The sequence below is a fragment of the Pezoporus flaviventris genome, unplaced genomic scaffold (assembly GCF_033815535.1).
Source record: "Pezoporus flaviventris isolate CSIRO_AGI_PZ_B2104156 unplaced genomic scaffold, CSIRO_AGI_Pfla_v1 ptg000023l, whole genome shotgun sequence".
Lineage (NCBI taxonomy): Eukaryota > Metazoa > Chordata > Aves > Psittaciformes > Psittacidae > Pezoporus > Pezoporus flaviventris.
This window is the reverse complement of record NW_026892571.1, coordinates 5,121,222-5,143,972: the sequence shown is the minus strand read 5'-3', so window position 1 is coordinate 5,143,972 and position 22,751 is coordinate 5,121,222. Positions and strand designations below refer to the sequence as shown.

The 22,751-nt window shown below is 49.0% G+C and overlaps 1 protein-coding gene across 5 annotated transcripts in view; it reads left to right on the top strand.

Annotated features, from left to right (window-relative positions):
• SIL1 (SIL1 nucleotide exchange factor) overlaps positions 1 to 22,751 on the top strand; it is a 98,293-nt gene that overhangs the window by 20,056 nt on the left and 55,486 nt on the right. For 3 of the 5 annotated variants that reach the window (XM_061456459.1, XM_061456458.1, XM_061456457.1), the window contains 3 exons: positions 4,724 to 4,835; positions 8,575 to 8,710; positions 20,376 to 20,558. In XM_061456459.1, the coding sequence (XP_061312443.1) occupies positions 4,734 to 4,835; positions 8,575 to 8,710; positions 20,376 to 20,558 (421 nt within the window). In that variant the 5' untranslated portion in view covers positions 4,724 to 4,733. The remainder of the gene's footprint in view (positions 1 to 4,723; positions 4,836 to 8,574; positions 8,711 to 20,375; positions 20,559 to 22,751) is intronic. The other 2 variants (XM_061456461.1, XM_061456460.1) reach the window with 2 other exon arrangements.

Sequence of the window (22,751 nt, the reverse complement as noted above, 5' to 3'; positions counted from 1 at the left end):
GACTGCTGGCCACAGGATGTTCCCCAGGTGTCTGACTGACACTGGTCTGTGTGCACTTCAGCAAGTCAGCAACAGTGGGTGCTCATTCCAGACCTGGGCACCCTGTTGCTCAGAGGAAGAAGATTTCAGGTCAGCTAAATTCCCTCCCCTTTCTCTGCCGGGCTGCACACCACTTAGCACATCATGCTGCTCTTGGCCATAGGTGCCAGTGTCATTGAGATGACATTGTGTTTGAACGGGGATGTTGTCTCGCCACTGATTGCAGGCTCTGTCCTGAGTGCCCCTCTTCAATCAGACATCCCAATTTCCACGTCTATCTTTAGAATAGTTACCTTAACTGTTATTGCCCATCAAACTTTGGCTTCAGCTTGAGAGGCTGTGAGTGTTTGGAGGTCTCTGTGCCATGGGTTCAGCTGAAGGCTGCTTGAGTTGTGTTCCTTGATGTCTTTCAGCCTTTGATTGTTCTCCACTGTTGCCCTAAGCTCAGAGAGGGGAGCTCTGTGAATGATTTGTGCTTGTACAAACAGCAGCAAGGTGCTGTGGTGCTTCATCACCGCTGGCTGTCCTGATGAAGGGTGACTGCACAGATACTCAGCCTCAACTCGTTTGCAGACAATTCCTATACTGCTCCCTTGATCCTTAGATGAGAGCAAGGATTAGCTTATTGTTACTGGTTCCAGTTGGCTGTAAAGCCAGAGCAGGTGGGCTCTCTGGGATAACTGTGTGCTCTCCTGGGACAGCCGATCAGAATCCAGATGAGGCTTCAGGTGGATCTATTGGAGTGGCACAGTACCCACAGCGTGGGCTTTGAGTGAGGACGTGGAAGAGTGGCATGTTCCCAGTACCAAGAGGCATTAATGAAACATGTTCCTCGTATTGACTTGTTCTGAACTGTCACCTATGGCTACAGCAGCTGCCTTCACAGGGCTGTGCAGCATGTACTGATGTGCATCTAGTAAAATCTGTTCAGCCTGGAGAAGGGAAGGCTTTGAGGAGACCTTAGAACAGCTCTAGTGCCTAAAGGGGCTACAGGAAACCTGCAGAGGGGCTTTGGGCAAGGGCCTGTAGGGACAGGACAAGGGGAATGGCTTTAGCCTGCCAGAGGGGAGACTGAGATGAGCTCTTAGGCAGAAGCTCTTCCCTGTGAGGGTGCTGAGGCGCTGGCACAGGGTGCCCAGAGAAGCTGTGGCTGCCCCATCCCTGGCAGTGTTCAAGGCCAGGTTGGACACAGGAGCGCAGGAGCAAGGTGCTCTAGTGGAAGGTGTCCCTGCCTGTGGCAGGGGTTGGAACTGGATGAACTTTAAGGTCCCTTCCAACCCAAAGCAGTCTGGGATTCTGTGATTATTGAGGAAAAATCCCACTCTGCACAAAGGGAATTTGTGGATCTCCCATAGCAGTTCTGGTGCTGCAGCTCTATGTGAGTGCTGCTGGATCCCAAAAACATGACTTTAAATCAGAACAAATGCTCCCCATGCAGGTGTGGTCATGGTTACCCCCATTTCTGCTTTACAGACTGAAGGGTCTCTTCTAAAAATCCCTTGCACTCACTAACAGTTGGGCTGCAAATCCTTTTGTGCCCTGTGCGTGCATCTGCCTCGTAGCGAGATGTCAGCCCGCGCAGGCTTCTCCCCAGGAGCTTCAAACCCCCGTGTTTCACATGTTGGCTTCTCCTGCCTACCTGGGACCTAAGCAAGCTGCTAATTGTTGTGCAGATGTCATCTTCCAGGCAGGCATGAGGTTGTAGGCTTTAAAAAAGCTGAACTGTCATTTGCTACCAGCCTTCTCAGTACACGTGAGCTCTATTTTTACGGGATTGTGCGTTTTCTTTCAGCCACTGCTTTGCTGAATTCCTTTTTCTTCTTTTTTCTTTTCATTTCCAGGCTTGCAGGTAAAGTTTTAGGGATACATCTATTTTTCATCATCCTACTTTTGCTACTTGTTTTATAACTGAAAAGAAACTAAACCCAAAAAACTCTCCTGTGTTTAAGTAGCAGTTTGCTCTTAGGTGAGTTGAGGGGGAGCTGTGCGTTGTGATCAGTCTGAGATTGGGCTCCTGACTGTGCCATTGGCCAGAAGGGCACGTAGATCTTGTGGGAGCTGATGGAGTTTGAGCCCCTGAATTCTGTTGTGGAATTTCCAGCTCAGGAGCTTGGGTGTTGGTTGTAGCCTGGTTGTGCTTGGCAGTGCCCCAGGAAAGATGGAGGCTTCAGCTGCAGGGTTTCTTTGCTGTCTTCTGGAAGTAGTCCAGAGGAGGCCATGGAGATGCTGTGAGGGCTGGAGCAGCTCTGCTCTGGAGCCAGGCTGAGAGAGCTGGGCTGGGTCAGCCTGGACAAGAGAAGGCTCCTGAAGGGGAGACCTTAGAGCAGTTCCAGTGCCTTAAGGGGCTGCAGGAGACCTGGAGAGGGGCTTTGGACAAGGGCCTGTAGGGACAGGCCAAGGGGAATGGCTTTAACCTGCCAGAGGGGAGACTGAGATGAGCTCTTAGGCAGAAGCTCTTCCCTGTGAGGGTGCTGAGGCGCTGGCACAGGGTGCCCAGAGAAACTGTGGCTGCCCCATCCCTGGCAGTGTTCAAGGCCAGGTTGGACACGGGCTTGGAGCAAGCTGCTCTAGAGGAAGGCATCTCTGCCCATGGCAGGGGTTGGAGCTGGATGAGCTTTAAGGTCTCTTCCAATCCAAACCATTCTATGATTCTTTGATAGCGAGCGCCAGGTCAGAAATGCAGGGTGGCACTTTCATGCAGTGTGAATTAAGGAGGGGATCTCATTGCTGAGGATTCTGTAGGTGTCAGATGCTTCAAAAGCAATTATTGGGAATACCAAAAATCTCCTTGATCTGGATTGAGCTCAAAGACGGAGGCTGCTGTTCCGGAAGACCCTGGGTTGGGAGGTTTTGGAAGATGCAGAAGTGCATCAGATGTGTTGCTATTTGTGCTCCCTGTTCTGCTTTGCTTTTGGGTAAAGCAAAACCAAGCAGAAAGACAAAGAAGTGACAGAGTGGGGAGACAGATAGCAATAAAGGGATGGAGGGAGAGGACTCCAGTCCCTGTGTGTCCTTGAAGTCTTTTGTGGGCAGAGGTCCTTTGGTGGCAGGAGCTGGTGTTTGGTGCACGCGTGAGCAAGCTTTCTGTGGAATAGAAGATGATTGCTTCAAGAAAGGAAAAAATCTGTGATATGATCCTGATGGACAACAAAGACAGAAAGAAGGATATTTAGGACTGCATGGGAGGAAATTCTTTAAAACCTGGTTAGGAGTAGGAGCAGACTTGATGGAGGGATGAGTAATGAAGGAGTGTTTGAACGGAACTAATCAGTCCCATCTTCTTTCAAAAGACCTCATTTAGTTTAATTTAGCAGCTTGTAAATTTAGAGCCAATCAAAGGAAATACTTGTCGAGGCTGTGTGCTGGCAGGCTGCTCCACTGCCTAGCCCAGCGTGAGGAGCAGCGAGCTGCAGGCTGGAGGTGGATTGAAAGCCCCGTGTTGTGAGGCAGTGGGGGCACGTGTGAGCGTGGTTACACACAGAGCTGTGCGAATACGAGCACCATGCCAGGAGCAAGACAAGAGCAGGACGCCGCTTTGTTTCCTCATCTCTTGTTCAGTAGGTGCTGTGTGGTCGGTTGAGGGGGCTGTGTGCCATGGGATTGCTTTGTGGTCCATGCAAGCGCAGCCGGAGGTGGCTCCCGAGCTCACAGTTTGGGTGAACCAGTGCTCTGAGCAGTAGAGGAAGGTAGGAACGATCCAGTAGACCTTGTTGACTGCTGCTTGAAATGTTGTTTTCCTAAGGAGAAACCTGCATGTGGGTTTATCACAGGCTCACAGAATGGTTTGTGTTGCAAGTGACCTTAAAGCTCATCCAGTTCCAACCCCTGCCACAGGCAGGGACACCTTCCACTAGAGCAGCTTGCTCCAAGCCCCTGTGTCCAACCTGGCCTTGAGCACTGCCAGGGATGGGGCAGCCACAGCTTCTCTGGGCACCCTGTGCCAGCGCCTCAGCACCCTCCCAGGGAAGAGCTTCTGCCTAAGAGCTCATCTCAGTCTCCCCTCTGGCAGGTTAAAGCCATTCCCCTTGGCCTGTCCCTACAGGCCCTTGTCCAAAGCCCCTCTCCAGGTTTCCTGCAGCCCCTTTAGGCACTGGAGCTGCTCTGAGGTCTCCCCTTCAGGAGCCTTCTCTTGTCCAGGCTGCCCCAGCCCAGCTCTCTCAGCCTGGCTCCAGAGCAGAGCTGCTCCAGCCCTTGCAGCATCTCTGTGGCCTCCTCTGGACTCACTCAAGTTTAGATAAACCCCTGACCTCTAGGGCTGGTAGCTGTATTTAATTTGAATTAATGCAGCTACTTCTGGTCTCAAAATGAAGCACGGGCAGAAAAAGCCTTTGTGGGATTGCACTGATTTTTATTTTCCCCTGTAGCTGTTATCCAGGGTACTAACACAGTGATTTTAATCCACACTTGCAGGTCTCTTCATATTTTCCAGAGACAGACAGCCCCCTGTGGGGTCAGTGTCAGGTACTTTGTCATTACCTGTCATAAACAACATTAGCAGTGAAATCATCAGTTCCTGCTGTCGGCTGCCCCAAGGAGCCCCATGTGCTAACACCTGGAGGTGTTCTGTTTCCTGCAGTGTCGCACCCCTGAACCTGTGCTGTGTTGTATGATGTGATGTATAATGTCACCTGTGAAAATATGGATTACAAACATGGTTGATTTTGTTTTTTCCTTTGCCTTTCAGGCTGGTGGCAATGTCTCGCGGGGCTGGTCTCTCCACTGCTGCCAGAGTCAACCTGCTGCTCTTGGTGGTCTCTGCAGTGTTCTCCTGGTCAAGCCTAAGTGACAGAGTGACTGTAAGTGTTGCTGAGAGCCCTGCTTGCTCTAAGGGCTGTCCAGCTACCAGAGTCTCTTGTGGGGTGATGGCCTTGCCTGATCCCTCTGTGGCCCTGAGCATGGTGTTGCAGTGGTTGGTGAACCCCTCTCCTTCACAGCAGATCTTCAATACCAACACTTCAGAAGGGCTTCTTTCTGCTTGCTTCACCCCAGGCGACTCAGAATATGCTCAATCCAGAGGGTTTGCAACAGGAGCAGTGCACCTCAGGCAGCTGCCTTGTTTGCTGGATGTCCCTTTTTGTCTTTGGAGTTATCACGTGTTCCCCTGTGGCAGGAAGCAAAGCTAACAATGCAGTGTAGTGGCAAGAAGAAGGATGGAGGTGATCTCAATTAGGTTCCTAGCTGTGCTTCTGAGTCACTGCAAGTGAGTCAGGCTTAGAAGAGCATCCTCACAGGTCCTTGTGTCCCACGTGTGTGGATTTTGCTACTTGTGTTATTTTGAAGCTGCAGTTGAGGTGAGCAGATGCTGTCTGCCCCTTTGCATTGTGCAGGACTGCAGAACTGCCCTGGTTTGGAGTCTGCTGCTGAGCCCCAGGTGCCAGTCCCTCTAGATAGGAGATCTGGAAAGCTTCCTTGAGGAAGCGTGGGCAATACCGAGTTCTGGATTTCTAGTTTAATTAATGCTGTGGCTAAAAACAGGGGTTCCCCAGTGACAGTGGCTTAAGGGATCACGACCCTGTGTCCCTGGACACTCGCTTCTGCCTTAGAGCTGGAACTTTCTGGGCTGTTGGTTGTGTGATGCAGTGGTCTGGGGGCTGTGCTATGAACAAATACAAAGAACAGGTTACAGTATAAATACTAGAATCACAGTATCTCAGACTGGTTTGGGTTGGAAGGGACCATAAAGCTCATCCAGTTCCAACCCCTGCCATGGGCAGGGACACCTTCTGCTAGAGCAGCTTGCTCCAAGCCCCTATGTCCAACCTGGCCTTGAACACTGCCAGGGATGGGGCAGCCACGGCTTCTCTGGGCACCCTGTGCCAGTGCCTGAGCACCAGCCAGTGCCTTGGGCCCACCTGGGGTTGTGTAGTAGTGAGGTAATGTATCTTTATTTCAGGAAGGGATGGGAGGAGGCTGGAGATAGAGCCTGGATTGGCAGGCAGGCAGCCTGACACCAAGTGCAGATGGGATTAATGCAATTTTTTCCCTGTGAGAGTGGTGAGGCGCTGGCACTGGTTGGAATTGGATGAACTTTAAGGTCCCTTCCAACCCAAACCATTCTGTGATTCAGTGGGTGATAACTCCTCCTACCATGGCGCTCCATGGTGGTCCCAGCTCTCCTTTATTGCGAACAGGCTGCAGGTTGTCTCAAACACTCCCTGCTGAGGTTTTCAGCTTGTTGCCATTGATTTCAGACTGTTAAGCAAGGAGGCTTTTTGCCTTTAAAGAGATATTGGTTGTTCTTTAGAAAACATCTTTCTTCCTCCTATTTTAATTACAAAATCAAACCGAAAAGGCTTCTACCTCATTTCTCTGTAAGTGAAGAACTGCTTGTGTGTTGTTGCCTGTTTTTTCCAGAAATACAAATGAAAATGGGGTGTTGCAGAGCAACTGTGGGCCAAGCAGTGACAGGAACGTTTAAATGCACCAAGTCACACCCTTTTATCCTTACTGAACATTTAGACCTTGACACTGCTCTTAGGCAGAGCTGGTAAACATCAGCTATCTCCATTACAGGTTTCAATAGATACCACACTCGGAGGCCTATTGGTAAATTTACAATAGCTTGTATAGTGAAGTCCCTCTTGGATAATAATATAGCAGTGTAAATAAGCTAAATAATAACTGCTCTGACTCATTTATTTTTAGTCCTGTTGAGTGTTGGCTCAGAAAACGTTAACATTGATTTTCATCTGCAGAACCTGCCTTTTTATGGCTATGATTGTTACTGAGCTTCCAGCATTTGTCAGGATTTTAACAATTTCAAGCCTCTGATGCACTAAGTGAAGGCAGGAGTTCAGCTCTGTTTTCCCATGCGTTTCCTAAATTTCAATCCCTTTTGACAGCTAAAATAAAAACATTCCATAGGTTTGTCAACCGTCTTCATGCGTTCCCACTGTCGCTGCTAATCGCACGCGTTTTGCTCAGGCTGACATTTCTCTTCCTCAGAAACACTCTCCTAGGCTGGATAATGGATATTTATATGCAAAGCACTCGATTCTGCCAGCAAATGTGCATGCATTTTTTCTGCCTTCACTTCTTCCACTTGGGAAGAACACCTTTAGGAAGGCCTAAAGTTCCCAGTTAACCTCTTCACTGACTTCTTTTTTTCCCCAGTGCAATCATTCTAAAGATTAATACCAAAACACTTCTCCAAGTGAGCTGTAACTCTTATGCTAATTGCCAACAATTAGGAATAATCTTTCCCTATAGGCTGGTGATGTGAAATTATTCAGTGATGGCATTCGTGGCGATACTGGAAGCTGATAATACTCCCTGCAACAGGAATGCAGCTGTCTGGACAATTAGCCTGGACCAGCTTATCTGTGAAAACCAGAATAGCAAAGACCTGCTCCCCAAGCAGTTAAGAGCTGGTGTGAGATAGCATGAGGTCATTACTTACTATTGCTATGCAGTCTCAGTAATTGTATCCGTTGTGGTTTTACATGACTCCCACCAGCTCCCTGGGGAGACATTCCAGTGAGCAGCGAGGTTTCCCTCTCAGCAAGGATTTCTATTCCCTGCTTTTCATGCTCATTTTTTGCCTTTGCCTAATGTTGTACCAGTCATGGTAGCTGATCTGTGTCACACGTCTGCCATTCATAGAATCCCAGACTGGTTTGGGTTGAAGGGACCTTAAAGCTCACCCAGCTCCAACCCCTGCCACGGGCAGGGACCCCTTCCACTAGAGCAGCTTGCTCCAAGCCCCTGTGTCCAACCTGGCCTTGAACACTGCCAGGGATGGGGCAGCCACAGCTTCTCTGGGCACCCTGTGCCAGTGCCTCAGCACCCTCCCAGGGAAGAGCTTCTGCCTAAGAGCTCATCTCAGTCTCCCCTCTGGCAGGTTAAAGCCATTCCCCTTGGCCTGTCCCTACAGGCCCTTGTCCAAAGCCCCTCTCCAGGTTTCTTGTGCTGCTCTCACAGCGTAGGTGGTGATTGAATCACTGCCTCATTGTTTTAAGGCTTGGAGGACACAGGGAATGGGTGGAGGGAAGGATGCTCATGTTCTTATCATGTGGGCAACTCGGTGTGTTTTCCCCATGTCCTAATTTGGAAATAGCTGAACTATTTTAGCTGAAATCTTCTCCAAGCCTGAAATAAGTGCATTTAAGAAAAAAAAAAACAATGCTCGAGGCGTTCCACTCGTGTGGAAAATTTCAGCTGGAAAAGTTAAAAGTTTGACATATTTTTAGGCAAGGGAAAATGGGGTCTTACAACGTTACACAACCCTAAGAATAGCCAGGGCTCCTGACTCTGGCTGAAATATAGGTGAGGTTCTGTGAAACCTTCTTTGAAACCTGCTGCCTGTGCTGGCATCGGGACTCAGCCGCGTTGCTTTGTTCAGCACAACTGTCATGCTGGTTATGCATGTTTAACCTTTAATATACTTGAAATCTAAATTTAACCATGTGGAAAGAATTTTGGATGTGAAAAAAACCCTAAGAAATCTGCTGGCAAGGGAAAAAATTTTGTATTCTCAGCCGGCACTAAATTACCCAGATGCAATTGCTAATGAGCTGAATCTCTTCTATCCAAAAGGAGTTTGCCCTTACAAAAATAGAAGAGAGCGACATAAAAGATGACAGTGGGAAAGAGGCGGTAGCAGAAGATGATGCTGATCCAGAAGACCTGGAAGTGTTTTACCCCACACATCAGTGGCAAACCCTCCGTCCAGGTAACACGCTGAGCATCCCTCTAAACCCCCTCCTGCCAGCACCGACAGGGCCCTGCAGAAACTCCGATGCCTGTTTGTTCCCATGCTGATGATGTCTGTTGCTGCTGTTCTGACAAGGGGTATGGGCCCAGTGACCTGGGACAGGAGACCATCACTGAGCCACTGGCCACAGGAGTGGTGGCTGCAGTGCTTTCAGCTCCCTGGAGCACGTCGAGTGGGCTGCCAGTCACACTGGAGGGGGTGATGTGTCTCTGTCACTAGCTCGGAAGCCCTTTGTACCCTTGTCAAGGGACAGATTTTCTATCATTTCCTGGCACATGGTATCCCAGGGCTACTGTGCTCTGGTGTGGGCTGGGGAATGCTGCTCAGTGGCTATCTGATTAAGAACCGTCCATGTAACACCACACAGCTTTTTAACAATGGGTTTTCTGTTCGTTGGCTGTTTGAAATCCAGCTTTTATCCCTATCTGTACATCCCACCAAAAATATCTCTTCCCTTTTTTTGGGTTGGTGTCTTTTATTAGATGTGTATGGGATATGGATGGTGAGGGAACACCAACTGAGCAGGCTGGCTTCGCTGCAAAAACCCATGTGCTGGGAAGGGCTCTGGAGAGGCTAAGCCCATTTAAACACACCCAGCTGCCTGCGTGCACGCATATTTTGGCAATTAGGATGATCAGTAAGCTTGCCTGCCTCTGGGGTCTTGAACAAGGTATTTAATCCACTTGTGCTATGTGTCCTCATGTATATGCAGGTGTAATACCTTCCCACCTCTGAAGGGTGAACTAAGTAGTAATTAATTTTTCTAAAGAGCTCTGAATGTAAGAGCTTTATCCTGTGCTCAGTATTATCATGGAATGAATAAATATGGGATCATTTGTCTTGAAATTTCTGCCAGATATAGCAGAACCACTTTTCCAAATGTAAATCTTTGTATAACAAATGTCTAGCAAAAGCCCTAAATTTCACAAAGCTGCAGTATATACATATATTCCATTTTTGTACCATTATGTATGGAAGGCGTGTGGTGCCCCTGCTCAGTATTCAGACCGGCAGATCCCCACCCCCCCTATGGAAGCAGAATATGTATATACCTGCAGACATTAAAAACACCATTGCTAGTTTTCATAGGATCCCAGCCTGGTTTGTGTTGGAAGGGACCTTAAAGCTCACCCAGCTCCAACCCCTGCCATGGGCAGGGACACCTTCCACTAGAGCAGCTTGCTCCAAGCCCCTGTGTCCAACCTGGCCTTGAACACTGCCAGGGATGGGGCAGCCACAGCTTCTCTGGGCACCCTGTGCCAGCACCTCAGCACCCTCCCAGGGAAGAGCTTCTGCCTAAGAGCTCATCTCAGTCTCCCCTCTGGCAGGTTAAAGCCATTCCCCTTGGCCTGTCCCTACAGGCCCTTGTCCAAAGCCCCTCTCCAGGTTTCCTGCAGCCCCTTCAGGCACTGGAGCTGCTCTGAGGTCTCCCCTTCAGGAGCCTTCTCTTGTCCAGGCTCACCCAGCCCAGCTCTCTCAGCCTGGCTCCAGAGCAGAGCTGCTCCAGCCCTCGCAGCATCTCCGTGGCCTCCTCTGGCCTCGCTCCAACAGCTCCACATCCCTCTTGTGCTGCTGCCCCAGAGCTGGATCAGGACTTAAGGGGGGTGGGGGTGGGGAGGTGGTGTCTCCCCAGAGCGCAGCAGAGAGGGCAAATCCCCTCCCTCAACTGCTGCTTGTGCTCTTGGTTCAGAGGCGCTTTTCCCTTGCTCGGGTGTCTTGTTCCGTGTGATTTTTGTAGCATTTCCATGTTGGGCATGTCCATGTACAGTGAAAGGCTTGTGGAAGTGGGGAGCTTGTCAGCATTCACATAGAAGAATTCTAGTGTCTCGTGTCGAAGGGTTAAATGCTGGCCTGCCTCATTGTGTAGCTGCTGCAGATCCTCCTTTCAGGTATGTGCGCAGATCTGGGGAGGGACATGTCAGGAAGAGGAGTCTTCCTTGGTCTCCGCCTCCTAGCCTGGGCTTTGGCCTTCTCTTGGTTTCTCTGAAGTGAAATCTTTTGTGTGGTTTGTGGATTTTAGCACGTGGTCCCTGAAGCAAGGCTGGGGAAGCTGCTGCCACCACAAGCCCATCCCTGCGGCCTCTGACCTCGAAGGTTTCCCTGTTGCCAGCACAAAGCGATGCTGGGGAGGGAGCTGACCTGCAGGACAAGGGGAGCACCCACCGTGGCTGTGCAAGGGACGTGTGTGTCGGTCCTTTAGCAGACATGCACGTTGGCAGTGTGGCTCATCCAGTGGCTCTGCCTTTTCTGATGGTTTCTGCTGTGATTTCAGTCACCTGCAGCCGAGCACAGTGCTCAGAAGCTTGTATTGTGCTTCCCACTTCTGCTGGATGCCCCACACTGTCTTCCTTTGTATCTGTGCCGCAAATGGGGCCGGTTTCTCCTGGGGAAGGAAATGTTGTGATTTCAAATGTGGATCTTCAGGTTTGAATTGTGGAAGGGAGCTCAGAGTTGTGTTTCTCCTGTTTCAACTTGTTCCTGTTCTTGGGATTTTTGTGCTTCTGTCCAGTCATGCAGTTGCTCATCTTTTATACATGGATTTCCACTTTTGCTCTGCTGTTTTTCTAGTTCCCTGTTGCTAATTGCATCAAACTGTGTTTCCGCTGAGACTGCAGCAGTGTCATCAACCTGTAACCTGTCAAATCCCTCCACCAAATTCAATTGTTCTTGTATATGTAACACTGCTTTGTGCGGTTGCTCCCTCGCTGCCTACAGTGTGAGCTGGATTTTGATCAAGTGCTCTCTTGCACTTCAAGCATGCTTCAAGCTGCTGGAGGTAGCTGGATGCAGACACAGAGAGACAGTTACCCTAAGAATTCTGTTGCCTGTAATCTGGAAGCAAGGAGCTCAGTTGTCTCTTCTTGCCAGCCAGGAAGCTGATGGGCTGTTGAAAGGTTGGGGAAACTTCACAGAGTCCTTTAACACTTTGTTAGGCATTGCTTTTTTCTCCCTTGGCACTAAATAATGCATCAGGGTTAGACAGAAAGGATACGTGCACCTTGGAAAATCTTCCAGCACCTCTGTTTTACTTATTTGGAACGCAGAAGGCATCTGCAGGGCTTTTCCTTCTGTTCATGGTGGGAGTCCATAGGAACTTTCAGCCTACAAGTGGGATTGCAATGTCCTTTGAATGGATGTTCACACCCATGGTCACATCACTTCTCATGGTCAGGTAACAGCTCTGCCACAGACACAGAATTCGAAGTTGTGCTTCCTCTGATGTCTTCTTCCTTTCTGACTGTGCTTTTGCCAGAGGATGGTCCCCTTTCCAGAGCTGGAAGCTCTGGAGAAGCATGGCAGAGGGGACTTGCTTTGTTGCTGCCTGTGTTAAGCTCTGCTAAGTGTGTGGAGTCTGTCAGCGCACAGAACCACCCAATCACTCTGCAAGGTGATGCATTATGGTTATGGCAACCAAAGGCTGATCCTTAGTCTTTGGAATGGCAGAGAAGAATGGAAGGGTTGGATGGTGTTGACTGTCATAGAATCATATAATCATAGGATGGTTTGGGTTGGAAAGGACCTTATGGTCATCTAGTTATAACCCCCCTGCAATGGGCAGGGATGTCTCACACTAGACCATGTTGCCAAGGCTCTGTCCAACCTGGCCTTGAACACTGCCAGGGATGGAGCATTTACTTCTCTGGGCAACCTCTTCAGTGCCTCACCACTGTCACAGTTCAGAACTTCTTCCATCAATTCGAGTTTTCTTTGGGGTTCTGTTTATAAAAGCATTTCTTCCACAGTTCCAGGTAGCCTCAAATCTGCCTCTCAGCATCCCAGAGCAAATGAATGACTCATTGCCTGGGAATTGGCTACTTTTCTTATTTGGACACCCTGCTTCCCTCTGTTTTGTTTAGCATTCCTGATGATGACTGAAAGTTGAATTGCTCTGGCCAAGTAGTCGTATCACTGACCAGCAAGTTTCCCATCTGGCATTAGGGTGGGAAGTGGTTCCTCTGGGAAGACATTGTGGTGAAGAGAAAGGATCTAAGAGGCAAGGGTTTAACTGGGAAAGAAAAAGGGAGTTAATCATCTCCTCCTCTGCAGGGCCCAGGACTCTGAGGAGCCCGGGCTGCGCAGTGCTGCTGCAGATGGGCTCTGTCCACCCCTGCAGCAGTACTTCCCTGCTCCCCCGTGCAGCAGAGACTCGCTGACAGTTTGAAGTTGGGAATTCGCGTGTCCAGTTTCCAAATCCAGATGGACCAAGCGAGACCCTCACCTGCCCCAGATACCAGAATATTGTCAGTCTGCTCTGCACGCTTTCCGTGAGAGAGGAGCCCACTGTGGGGCATGGAAAGACTTCCTTTGCTCCAGAGCAAAACCTTGCGTTGGTGATTGAAATGATGCAGTGTTGGATCTCTGGTTTGGATCCCGTGTCTCCTGGCCTGTACCTTTTGCTGTGGTTAAACTCCTGGCTTGCAGAGCTCTGTGCTGATACCTGCAGTTACTCTATAGCATTTGTCCTGCTTGGAGTCATTTTCCTAAGTGCCTAATTATATTGCAGTTAAAAAATAAGAAGCCATGGCTGCCACTGTTGATCAAACTGCCAGAGCAGAGTTGATGTGAGCACGCTGTTGTTGCTGCTTCTGTAAAGATGAAACCATCTGAAGTTCAGCGGGGAGCTGATGATACATTGCTTAGCATTTAAATATCCACTGCTCTAGCTTCCACGGAACCTCAGGCGGCTTTCTCTGTCGGTAGCTATCTTTGCTGTTCATGCTTGTCTCAGGTCTTTCCTTGCCTCATTTCCTGCATAAACAAGGTTTTACACATGTGGAAACACAGTTCTGAAAGCAAGAGTTGGCGTTGAGGTCATTTCAGAAGCTGCTTTGAAGGACTTGCTGTGGGTTTGGAAAGAACAGGGGAAGGGATGGGGAGTGGCTCGCTTGTGGGTCTTTGTCTTTCAAGAGATTTCAGTAGCTGGAGGAGCCAGCACTGCGCTAAGCCCAGGAGAGGTTTGTGAAGCTGGGAGCAGAAGGTAATGGCAGGAGGGACCCCTTTGGTTCAGGAGTCCAGTGACAGGGTCTGTGGGTGATGTGATGGCTGGTGAGGATTTCCTACACCTTGACAGTGAGTATCTTGCTCCTGCTGTTCACTAGGGTGTCTTAGCTGCGCTGGCTCCTGTTAATTGCTTTGCTGAATTAATGAATCTGTCCAAACCTCTGGCTTCTCAGTGACCCAGACCTATCTCAAACAGTTGTGTGCAGGTCTCTGAAATATTTATGTCAGCACAGTCAAGAGGGGCCTGTGAAATACAGCATTAAGACACCAGGGTATGCTCGTTTCTGCAAAGCTTGACGTTTGTAATCCAGGAAATAGGAGCCTCATCAGATCAGCCCAGATTTGCATGAAGAGGAAAGGCAAATGGGATTTGAAAACCCTCATTTATACCAGATGAAATGCTGCTTTTCCAGGTTCTTTATATAAAATAACTTGTTACTGATGTGCAAAGGGGAAAAAAAAAAATCTCAGCTGTGGAGTTATTGTAATCTTCTTTGGCCAGCAAGAGAGAGAGCTGCAGGGTGATTGCAGCAGGTAGGAAAGCCCAGGCAGTCTTGAGAGCAATTTCAAATGTTCAGTGCTTGGACCTGCAGTTATGGCCACTAGTAGCAAACCCTCTGTCTGTTTTCCATCTGACCTGTTGCATATGAGGCTTTTGGTACCTTAAGTGTATCTTGTGCCTGTCCTCCTTTTTATTACCACCTGCCCTCAAGCTCTCCTCTCTCAGATTCCCCATTCTCCTGGGCTTTCCCTGACTTCATGCTTCCACTGATATCTCAGTGTCGTCACAGGGTACACGGTCTCCTTGAGCTTGTGTTGAATTCCTTGGGCTTGTGTTGAATTCTCCCTTTTGCTGAAGGTCTTCTCTGATAGAAAAGCCAGGGCTGAAGCTTCATAGGCTGCTTTGGCTCTGGTGTGTGGCACTGGAGGGCAGACCTGTCAAACAGAGCAAATTCTCTCCAAGGCTTAGTCCTGTGTAAGAGGAATAACAGTTTCCCTGCTGCTGGTAAGAGGGCAGGATTGGGAATGCTTGAGAGACACTGGGACAGCATGCAGGTGGCTGGTATCTCAACCCTCTGTGGGAGCAGGGAGTGTTTGAATGATGCCAGCTTTTGGATATGGAGATTTTGTCAGTATGAGCCCCTTGCCCTCTGGCTCAGTTGTGCAGATGAGGGCTGTGCTGTTACCTGTCTCCAGCCTTGCTCTGCATTATCCGCTTGGATTTTCTTCGCCAGCAGGTTCCCTGAGCTGGGAAGTTGGAGGGCAACCTCCAGGGATGCACACCCAGCCCATGTCATGCTGTCTCTTCAGTGTGCAGACAAGGGGAGCAGGCTGGGCTCCTGGCTGTGAGGCATGGGTTGATCTGGGAGCTGCTGCCAGCATCCCAATGAGATGCCAGTGCAGGTGATGCGGGCAGCATTATAGCCTTGGATCTGTGTAGTTGAAACACTTGGGAAGCATCATGAATGATAGTGGGCTGGGTCCATGGGCACAAAGCTGACTTTTTCCAGCAGAGGCTTTGTCATTCACACTAAGAAATCACAGAATCCCAGCCTGGTTTGTGTTGGAAGGGGCCTTAAAGCTCGTCCAGTTCCAACCCCTGCCATGGGCAGGGACACCTTCCGCTAGAGCAGGTTAATCTCAGTCTCCCCTCTGGCAGGTTAAAGCTCCAGCAGCCCCACATCCCTCTTGTGCTGTTGCCCCAGAGCTGGATCAGGACTGAAAGGGGACTCTCCCCAGAGCACAGCAGAGGGGCAGGATCCCCTCCCTCAACTGCTGCTCATGCTCTGGAGGTCCAGCCCAGCACATGGAAGCTGTAACAAGTAACAGAAATTTATGGACATGTACATTAAAATAAGTTAGACTTCCATTTCATAAAACCCACTCTGCTTATCTAATTTGACAAGTGCAGTAATGCAGTTTTGATTATATATTTTGTGGCATGTTGTAAATGCAGTATGTATAGGAAAATTATAATAATGTGAGACCTCAGAGCTGTATAGTTCCTGGTACTAAATCATTCCTGGCACCTGAGTGAAAATGTTTCCTTGTGTTTTCTGCCTGCTTCACCATGACCTGGGAGGTTTTGCAGCCGTTGTTTTCCAAGCACATCAATGGAGGGTATCGGGTTCAGTGTTTGTGAAATGACCCTTTTTCCCAAAATGGTCTGTTTTTCCCCAAAATGCAGATAAACCTTGTGCTGTCTTCTGTCATTTCACGAACTGCCAGTATCCTGGCTGCCAGTGAGAAAAAACTCTACATGTCCTATATGGATTGCCCAGGTTCAGGAGCAGCATGGGGCTGAGATGGGTTTTTTGTGTGTTGGGGTGAATACTGTTCCTTACTGGCTGTGGTGTTACTGGTTTCATTAAACAAGCTGGTTATAAAAGTCTGCTGCAGGGATACATGTACAGCCACATACTAAATGATGCTTCTGAGCAGCTGAGATGAAAGTTTGCAGCTTCACTAATGCATAGTCCTGGGCTTGGATTTTGGGCACAACCCAGACAAGTATGTAACAGTCACCAGACAAATGGTGACTCCTCTTATCTGTGTGCATGGCTCTGGGCTCCGCAGTGTGTTACGGGTTAAGTGCAGTGGTTACGCACCAGGAGATGGAGGAGTTTGAGTCAAGTGGTGTTTTTTTTGGTGCAATAGGAGCAGGTTAAGCAGCATTTTTCAAAATATATTTGAATTTTGCTTTAATGATGCTCTGCCTGGTGTTATTATAATGTAAATGTAGCATTAGCGAAGAGAATAAGTACATCAGCTGTGTAGCAGGAGACATAAGCAGTGGGAATCGTTCACATGGTTAAATTTACATTGTTTGGAAGGGAAAAAGTGCTTTGAAAGAAGAGAGACTGTTTCCCAGGGAAGACATCTCTCATTCCTCTCTTTTATCTTCTTTCTGCCAAGCCAGAGATGCTGTGAGAGCACGAGCTCCTGGGAGATGTTTAAATGTGTGCTGGGTGATGAGGAATATCTTGCCACGGCTTTTATGTGCAAGTGGAGCTGTATTTTCTGCAATAACGTTAATAACCTTTGTGTGACTGTTTAGAAGGATGAACCTCATTAAAGAAGAGGTATTTAATAACAGGCCTATTTTTATCTCTGTCTTTATCTAGCAGTCTGCACATTTATTTCAAGCCTGTAACAGTGCTTTGGAAGAAAAATTGTTTCCCTCCTGAAAACGTTTTGGGAGTGCATCCAGCCTAGGTTAACTTGAATTTCCTAGCTGAGTATGTTCCCTCCTGCTTCCAGAGCAAACAAGCCATTCCGTGAGCTTAGGTTGTTTTCTGGGTATTATGGCAAAGTGCTTTTCAGATATTGTGACTTGGGTTCCAGAGGCACTGAAACGGTTCTGAAGGTTTGACCCAATCAGAGCAACACCCTCGCACTTCAAATGCACGACCTTGTTCTGTGGGATGAGCATCCAAGCATTGCAATGCATGTTTGTTTAGCCATGGCTTGGACCTCCATCCCCATGAAACACCAGAGGTTGCTTCTGTGGCCAGGGAAGCGTTGAACTCCCACCAAGGCATCATTGGAGATGCTGGAGATCAGGTGAGCTGCACACTGTGAGCTCAAAGCTGCAGGGTATCATAGGATCCCAGACTGGTTTGGGTTGGAAGGGACTTTAAAGCTCACCCAGCTCCAACCCCTGCCACGGGCAGGGACACCTTCCACTAGAGCAGCTTGCTGCAAGCCCCTGTGTCCAACCTGGCCTTGAACACTGCCAGGGATGGGGCAGCCACAGCTTCTCTGGGCACCCTGTGCCAGCGCCTCAGCACCCTCACAGGGAAGAGCTTCTGCCTAAGAGCTCATCTTGGTCTAACCTTTCCTGTCTCTGTGTTACTGAAACAGCTTCCTTTAGCATGTCAAGAAAGCTTCTGAGTCAAAATGTAACGTACATCTCTATTTCTCCCGCTCTGCTTTGCCAGCATAAGCTTGGGAAAGAAATGTATTCTCCTTGGGTCTGTCTTGATGTCTTGTATAACTAATCCCCATTTATTGCAAGAACTCTTACAACAGTACATTCATGTTTAATTTTTTATGCTGTGTTTACATTTTGGAAGGAGTAAGTGTGCTGCTGGTGGTGGAAACTCTCATTAAGAACATTTCTGATTCAAAAGCTCTTTCTTCAGCCCAGAGATGCTTTTTCCTCTCTCCTGATTTTGTGCCTGCTCCTTAAGACTGCAGGAAGTTTTGCTGGGGTCATTCACTTGCAACAGGATGTTATGTGAATACTGAATTAATGTATGCAGTCTGCCACTTGGTATTGCTTCTCTTCTGCTGCTGGAGATCTCCCAGGGCTGCAAAGACCTTGAAAGCTGCAATGCCAACAACAGGAATGTGCCTGTGATCCTGCAAAGTAAAAGGGGAAACATGAGGCCGTGTGTGTCTCCCAACACTGCAGGGTGTGAATAAATAAATCTAAACAATTTACATTCTAACCCCAGATCAGGTTTTATTTTTAGGATTTGTCATTCAGCCCAAGTGAAACCTTTCCCTTTATGTCTGGTGGCGCTTCTAAAAGTGCCTTTAAGTTATCACTGAGACAGTGCTTTAAGATGCATTTGCATTTTGATATAATTTGCCCTGTCCAGCCTGGCCTTGAACACTGCCAGGGATGGGGCAGCCACAGCTTCTCTGGGCACCCTGTGCCAGCGCCTCAGCACCCTCACAGGGAAGAGCTTCTGCCTAAGAGCTCATCTCAGTCTCCCCTCGGGCAGGTTAAAGCCATTCCCCTTGGCCTGTCCCTACAGGCCCTTGTCCAAAGCCCCTCTCCAGGTTTCCTGTAGCCCCTTTAGGCACTGGAGCTGCTCTAAGGTCTCCCCTTCAGGAGCCTTCTCTTGTCCAGGCTGCCCCAGCCCAGCTCTCTCAGCCTGGCTCCAGAGCAGAGCTGCTCCAGCCCTCACAGCATCTCCATGGCCTCCTCTGGACTCACTCCAAGACCTCCACATCCCTCTTGTGCTGTTGCCCCAGAGCTGGATCAGGACTCTGGTTCTCCATGGTTTTGCATGAGGACCTCCTGATGCTTTGCACAGAGCTTGCCATGGTATGAGTCAAGTGCTTGTCGGCAGGGCTTCTCTGCTGTTCTCAGCATGCTTCTCCTGCAACGGCTGCTCCATGGCTGCAGCGCTTCCATTGGCAGAGCAGGAACTCAAATACCTTCCTGCTGCATGGCCGTGAGCCCTGTGGAGCCAGCACACCCAAGAGATGAGGAGGCAGTGTGTATTCACCAGGGCAGTGCTGGTGTAGTCATTTAGCCCTGTTCACACCACCAAAGCCTTACATTGAGTGGAGATGTGTGTGTTTGGGGGGGTTAACCCCAACTGTTAGCTTGTCAGGTAGGATTTGCAACACTGGCAGCTGGGGAGAAAAACTGTTATTAAGTGTAATGCGGCACCTTGGATACAGAAAACATGGGGAGACAATAAATATAGACTTCCATAATGTCATTTTATGGTGTCACTCTTCAGAATTTATTAAGGCTTAGCTGCAGTGCTGCCTGCAGCTTCTTCTGGTTGATCAGTAAATTCTGTTCGTTATCTCCAGCGCTTGATTTGACCTACTGTGTCATAAAAAAGAGGGAATATTGGAGGCACTGGGGCACCCCATTTACCTTCTTTGGCAGCTGGGATTTTTGGTGTAACTGCAGCTTTTCTCAGGGTTGCTGCTCACACCCCAGTCAGTGCTCGGTTGTGCAGATGGACCCAAAATGTGAAGTATTGCTTGATGAGAGCATTGAGAAATGCAGGCACTGGTGACCTGCCTTAATCAGCAGGAAGAGGAGAGCCATAGTGAGGAGGGATGCAGCTGTCTCCTCGGAGTGAGTTCCCATGTGGTTATCCCACCCTGGCACTGCTCCGGGGTGTGGACGCTCTTGAACAGGCTGAGGGTGACTGGACGTGGGTGGCAAAGGGGACAAGTACTTAACTGCAGAAAGGTGGTTGCTAAAGCCACGGGCTCACAGAAGAGTTTGCTGTCGCCTTACTGCTGGTGTTGCCACTCATTTGCTGTCAGGAGCTTGCTGCTTGGTGCTGACAACTGCACTGGTGTTTTTGAAGAGCTCCTCAGTCTACAGATGAAATTGTGCCTGTTTGTCCCATTTTCTTGTCAAGCACAGATCACAGCAGCAGTGGGTTTGTGTACCTTTACCCCTGGCCTCACTATTTAGCTCTCCAGGATGGAAGAGAATGAGTTCAGGCCCAACCTTCTGATAATTTGTTGTGTTCCTTGTGCTTAAGGGCAGAATTTAAGTTGCCAAAAGCAGATGTTTGCTTGCTCCTTTTTTAGCTCACAAAGTACTTTCTGCATGCTTGATTGATGGATGTCCCTGTTACATTAATAGTTGGGCTTCGCAGAAAGCTGTTATTACCAGGAGAATCTGGTGTGGGTTTCAGTTTTTCTTCTTGCATTGAAAATCCATTATTAATGTCTTTTTGAGGAAAAAAAGAAAAAGAGGCTTCAATTCAGACATTTTACTTTGCTTTCTCAGGCTCCTTCGTAGCTGTCTTCTCTGAGGCAGTTTTAAAATCAATATTACAAGTGTCCTTTATGTTTTACTGTGCGGTTGAGGGTTGCCGCATCTTGCTATCGATTTCTGATTGTGTTGCAGGACATTTGGGTGCGTGCAGATTGCCACGTGATGGATTACTGTCATCCCAGTCGTCACTGAGTTGGGAAGCACAAATGGGAAAGAGCAGCAACAGAAGTGTTCTGTGTAGGGAGGGTTTGCACATGCCTCAAGCTCTTGTGCAGCAGCATGATGAGCAGTCCTGCTCCACGGCTTCCCAGGCAGGTATGGACATGTTTGTTGCTTGACCTGCCCATGGGCAGGCTGCTGCCAAGCCTTTTGTGCACGGCCCTCAAGCCAGCTCCATCTCTGCCAGATGCTTTGGTTGCAACAATATGTAGGTGATTTGGATATACAGTGAATTGCTGCCAATTGGATTGGGTTTATCTACTTAGAATGCATCTTGTAGAGATGTAAAACTTGCTGTGCTTCATGGAGGCCAGTTTTGGTGTTTAAGGAATCCTAGAGTCATAGAATGATTTGGGTGTGAAGGGGCCTTAAAGCTCATCCAGTTCCATAATTATGGCCACCTTCTACTAGACCAAGTTGCTCAAAGCCTCATCCAGCCTGGCCTTGAATTAGTTGTAGTTTATCCGTTCATGCTGGGAAATCATAGAATCCCAGGTTCGAAGGGACCTCAAGGATTATATGGTCCAACCTTTCTTAACAAAGCATGACATAGACTAGATGTTTACCCTCTCCAGCAGTGGGGAGTCACCACTTCTCTGGAGAGATTATTCCAATGGCTGATTGTTTTAATCATGAAGTTTTTCCTCATGTCCAGTCAGAATCTCCCCATCACCCCTTGTCTTTTCCATGGGACTTCTTGTACAAAAAGTCTCCATCTTCTTTGTAGCCACCCTTTAAATACTGGAGCTCTAAATCCTGTGGACCAGAGCAAAAAGAAGGCAGAGGCACTGGTGCCGTGTCTCTGGAGGAGCAGCACAGGGTGTGGGTGTTCTGAACATGCCTGCTGGAGGCACAGGCAGCCCAAGATCTCCCTGGGCCCCCAGTGCTGCTGTCTGCTGGAGCTGGTGGTTGGGAGGGGTGACATGTACAACCGTGGGCAGGCTCCGACCTTGCTGCTGGGACCTAGTTAGCAATTCTGTTGATGTTCTGGAAAGGAAAATGTAATTCAGGCCACCTTCTCCTCCAAGCTGACCCTGAGAATCTGGGAGGAGAACAGCTACTGAATAATTAGGGGCCTTTTTTTTTTCCCTTTGTGCTGGAGTTACTGCTCAGTGTTGAACTGTGCTGTAAAGTGTCATTCGTTTCCTTGAACGCATCGGTCCAAGTGTACTTTGTGTTAATACAGTGCCATAAATTGCAGGCTTATTAATCACAGCATGCCGCAGCGCATCACTGTCTCGCCGTATTCCGTGGGTGCTGTGGCTGGTGCGACCCCTGTGGCCCTGGCCAAAGGGTGAACGTGGTGGCTGGAGCACTGCCCTGTACTCCTGTGCTTCTTTTAGCTTGTGCTTTATGTTGGCACAGCTCTCGCCCTGTAAGCTCCAGCAGCATTTGCTAGCACTGCCACTACTGCGGGGAGCAGCCGCACTGCTGTGGAGGAGAGCAACCAAGATGCACCCGGGAAGAAGTGGCTTTGTCACAGCGGAGTTTTGACACACCTCATCCCTGCTCCTGCCGTTCCGTTTTGGGTCCGTAGGGGTCCTGGCTTTGCAGTAAATCCCTTGAGCCTGAGCTCCTGCGCAGGGCTGCGCTGCAGGATGTGCCGTGTGATGATGCTGTGTCTCCGTCTCCGTGGCAGAGCTTTCAGCCTTCCTGGCAATGTAAATTCTCCTGGCTGCATTCTAAAATTACACTGAGTTATTGATTTATCTTTGAGAGGATTTCCTTCCCGAGGGACATTTCTGGCTGGTTTAATGATTTAGTTCCTCTGCAAGTGCAGGATCCGGAGCAGAGCAGAGCCACCCTCCTGCCCTGAGCCTGCAGCCCAGGGTTGTGCTCCCGCCTCTTCCTCTTCAAGCCCATTTCTATTCCAAAGCTGGCATGAGGTTATGCTGCTGTTCCTGCAGGGACAACTGCGAACAAAAGGGCATTTTCAGCTTTCACTGTGGGTCTTGGACTAGCCTTTATGCCGTGGCACCAGCGTTGTTATCTTAGACTTGTTGCAAACAGCTCTGAGACTGGCACATGGGAAGCATGAAGCTGTGCCAGCATTAATGCACCCAGGCTCCTGAGAGCATCTGAATTCCCTGAAGTGGGATGTGATGGGAGCTGGATCATGCAAACATCTCTTTTCCTAAAGGTGCAGGGTACAGCCTCTCTTTGCTTTCTGCTGACTCGCCCTTGGAGCATCTCTGAAAATCAGGCCAGGCAAGTTCACGTGCAATCTCGTGCTCGTACTCCTGAGGAGGCAAAGCTAATTCTCTACTTTAACTCCCACTTTTCTCCCCG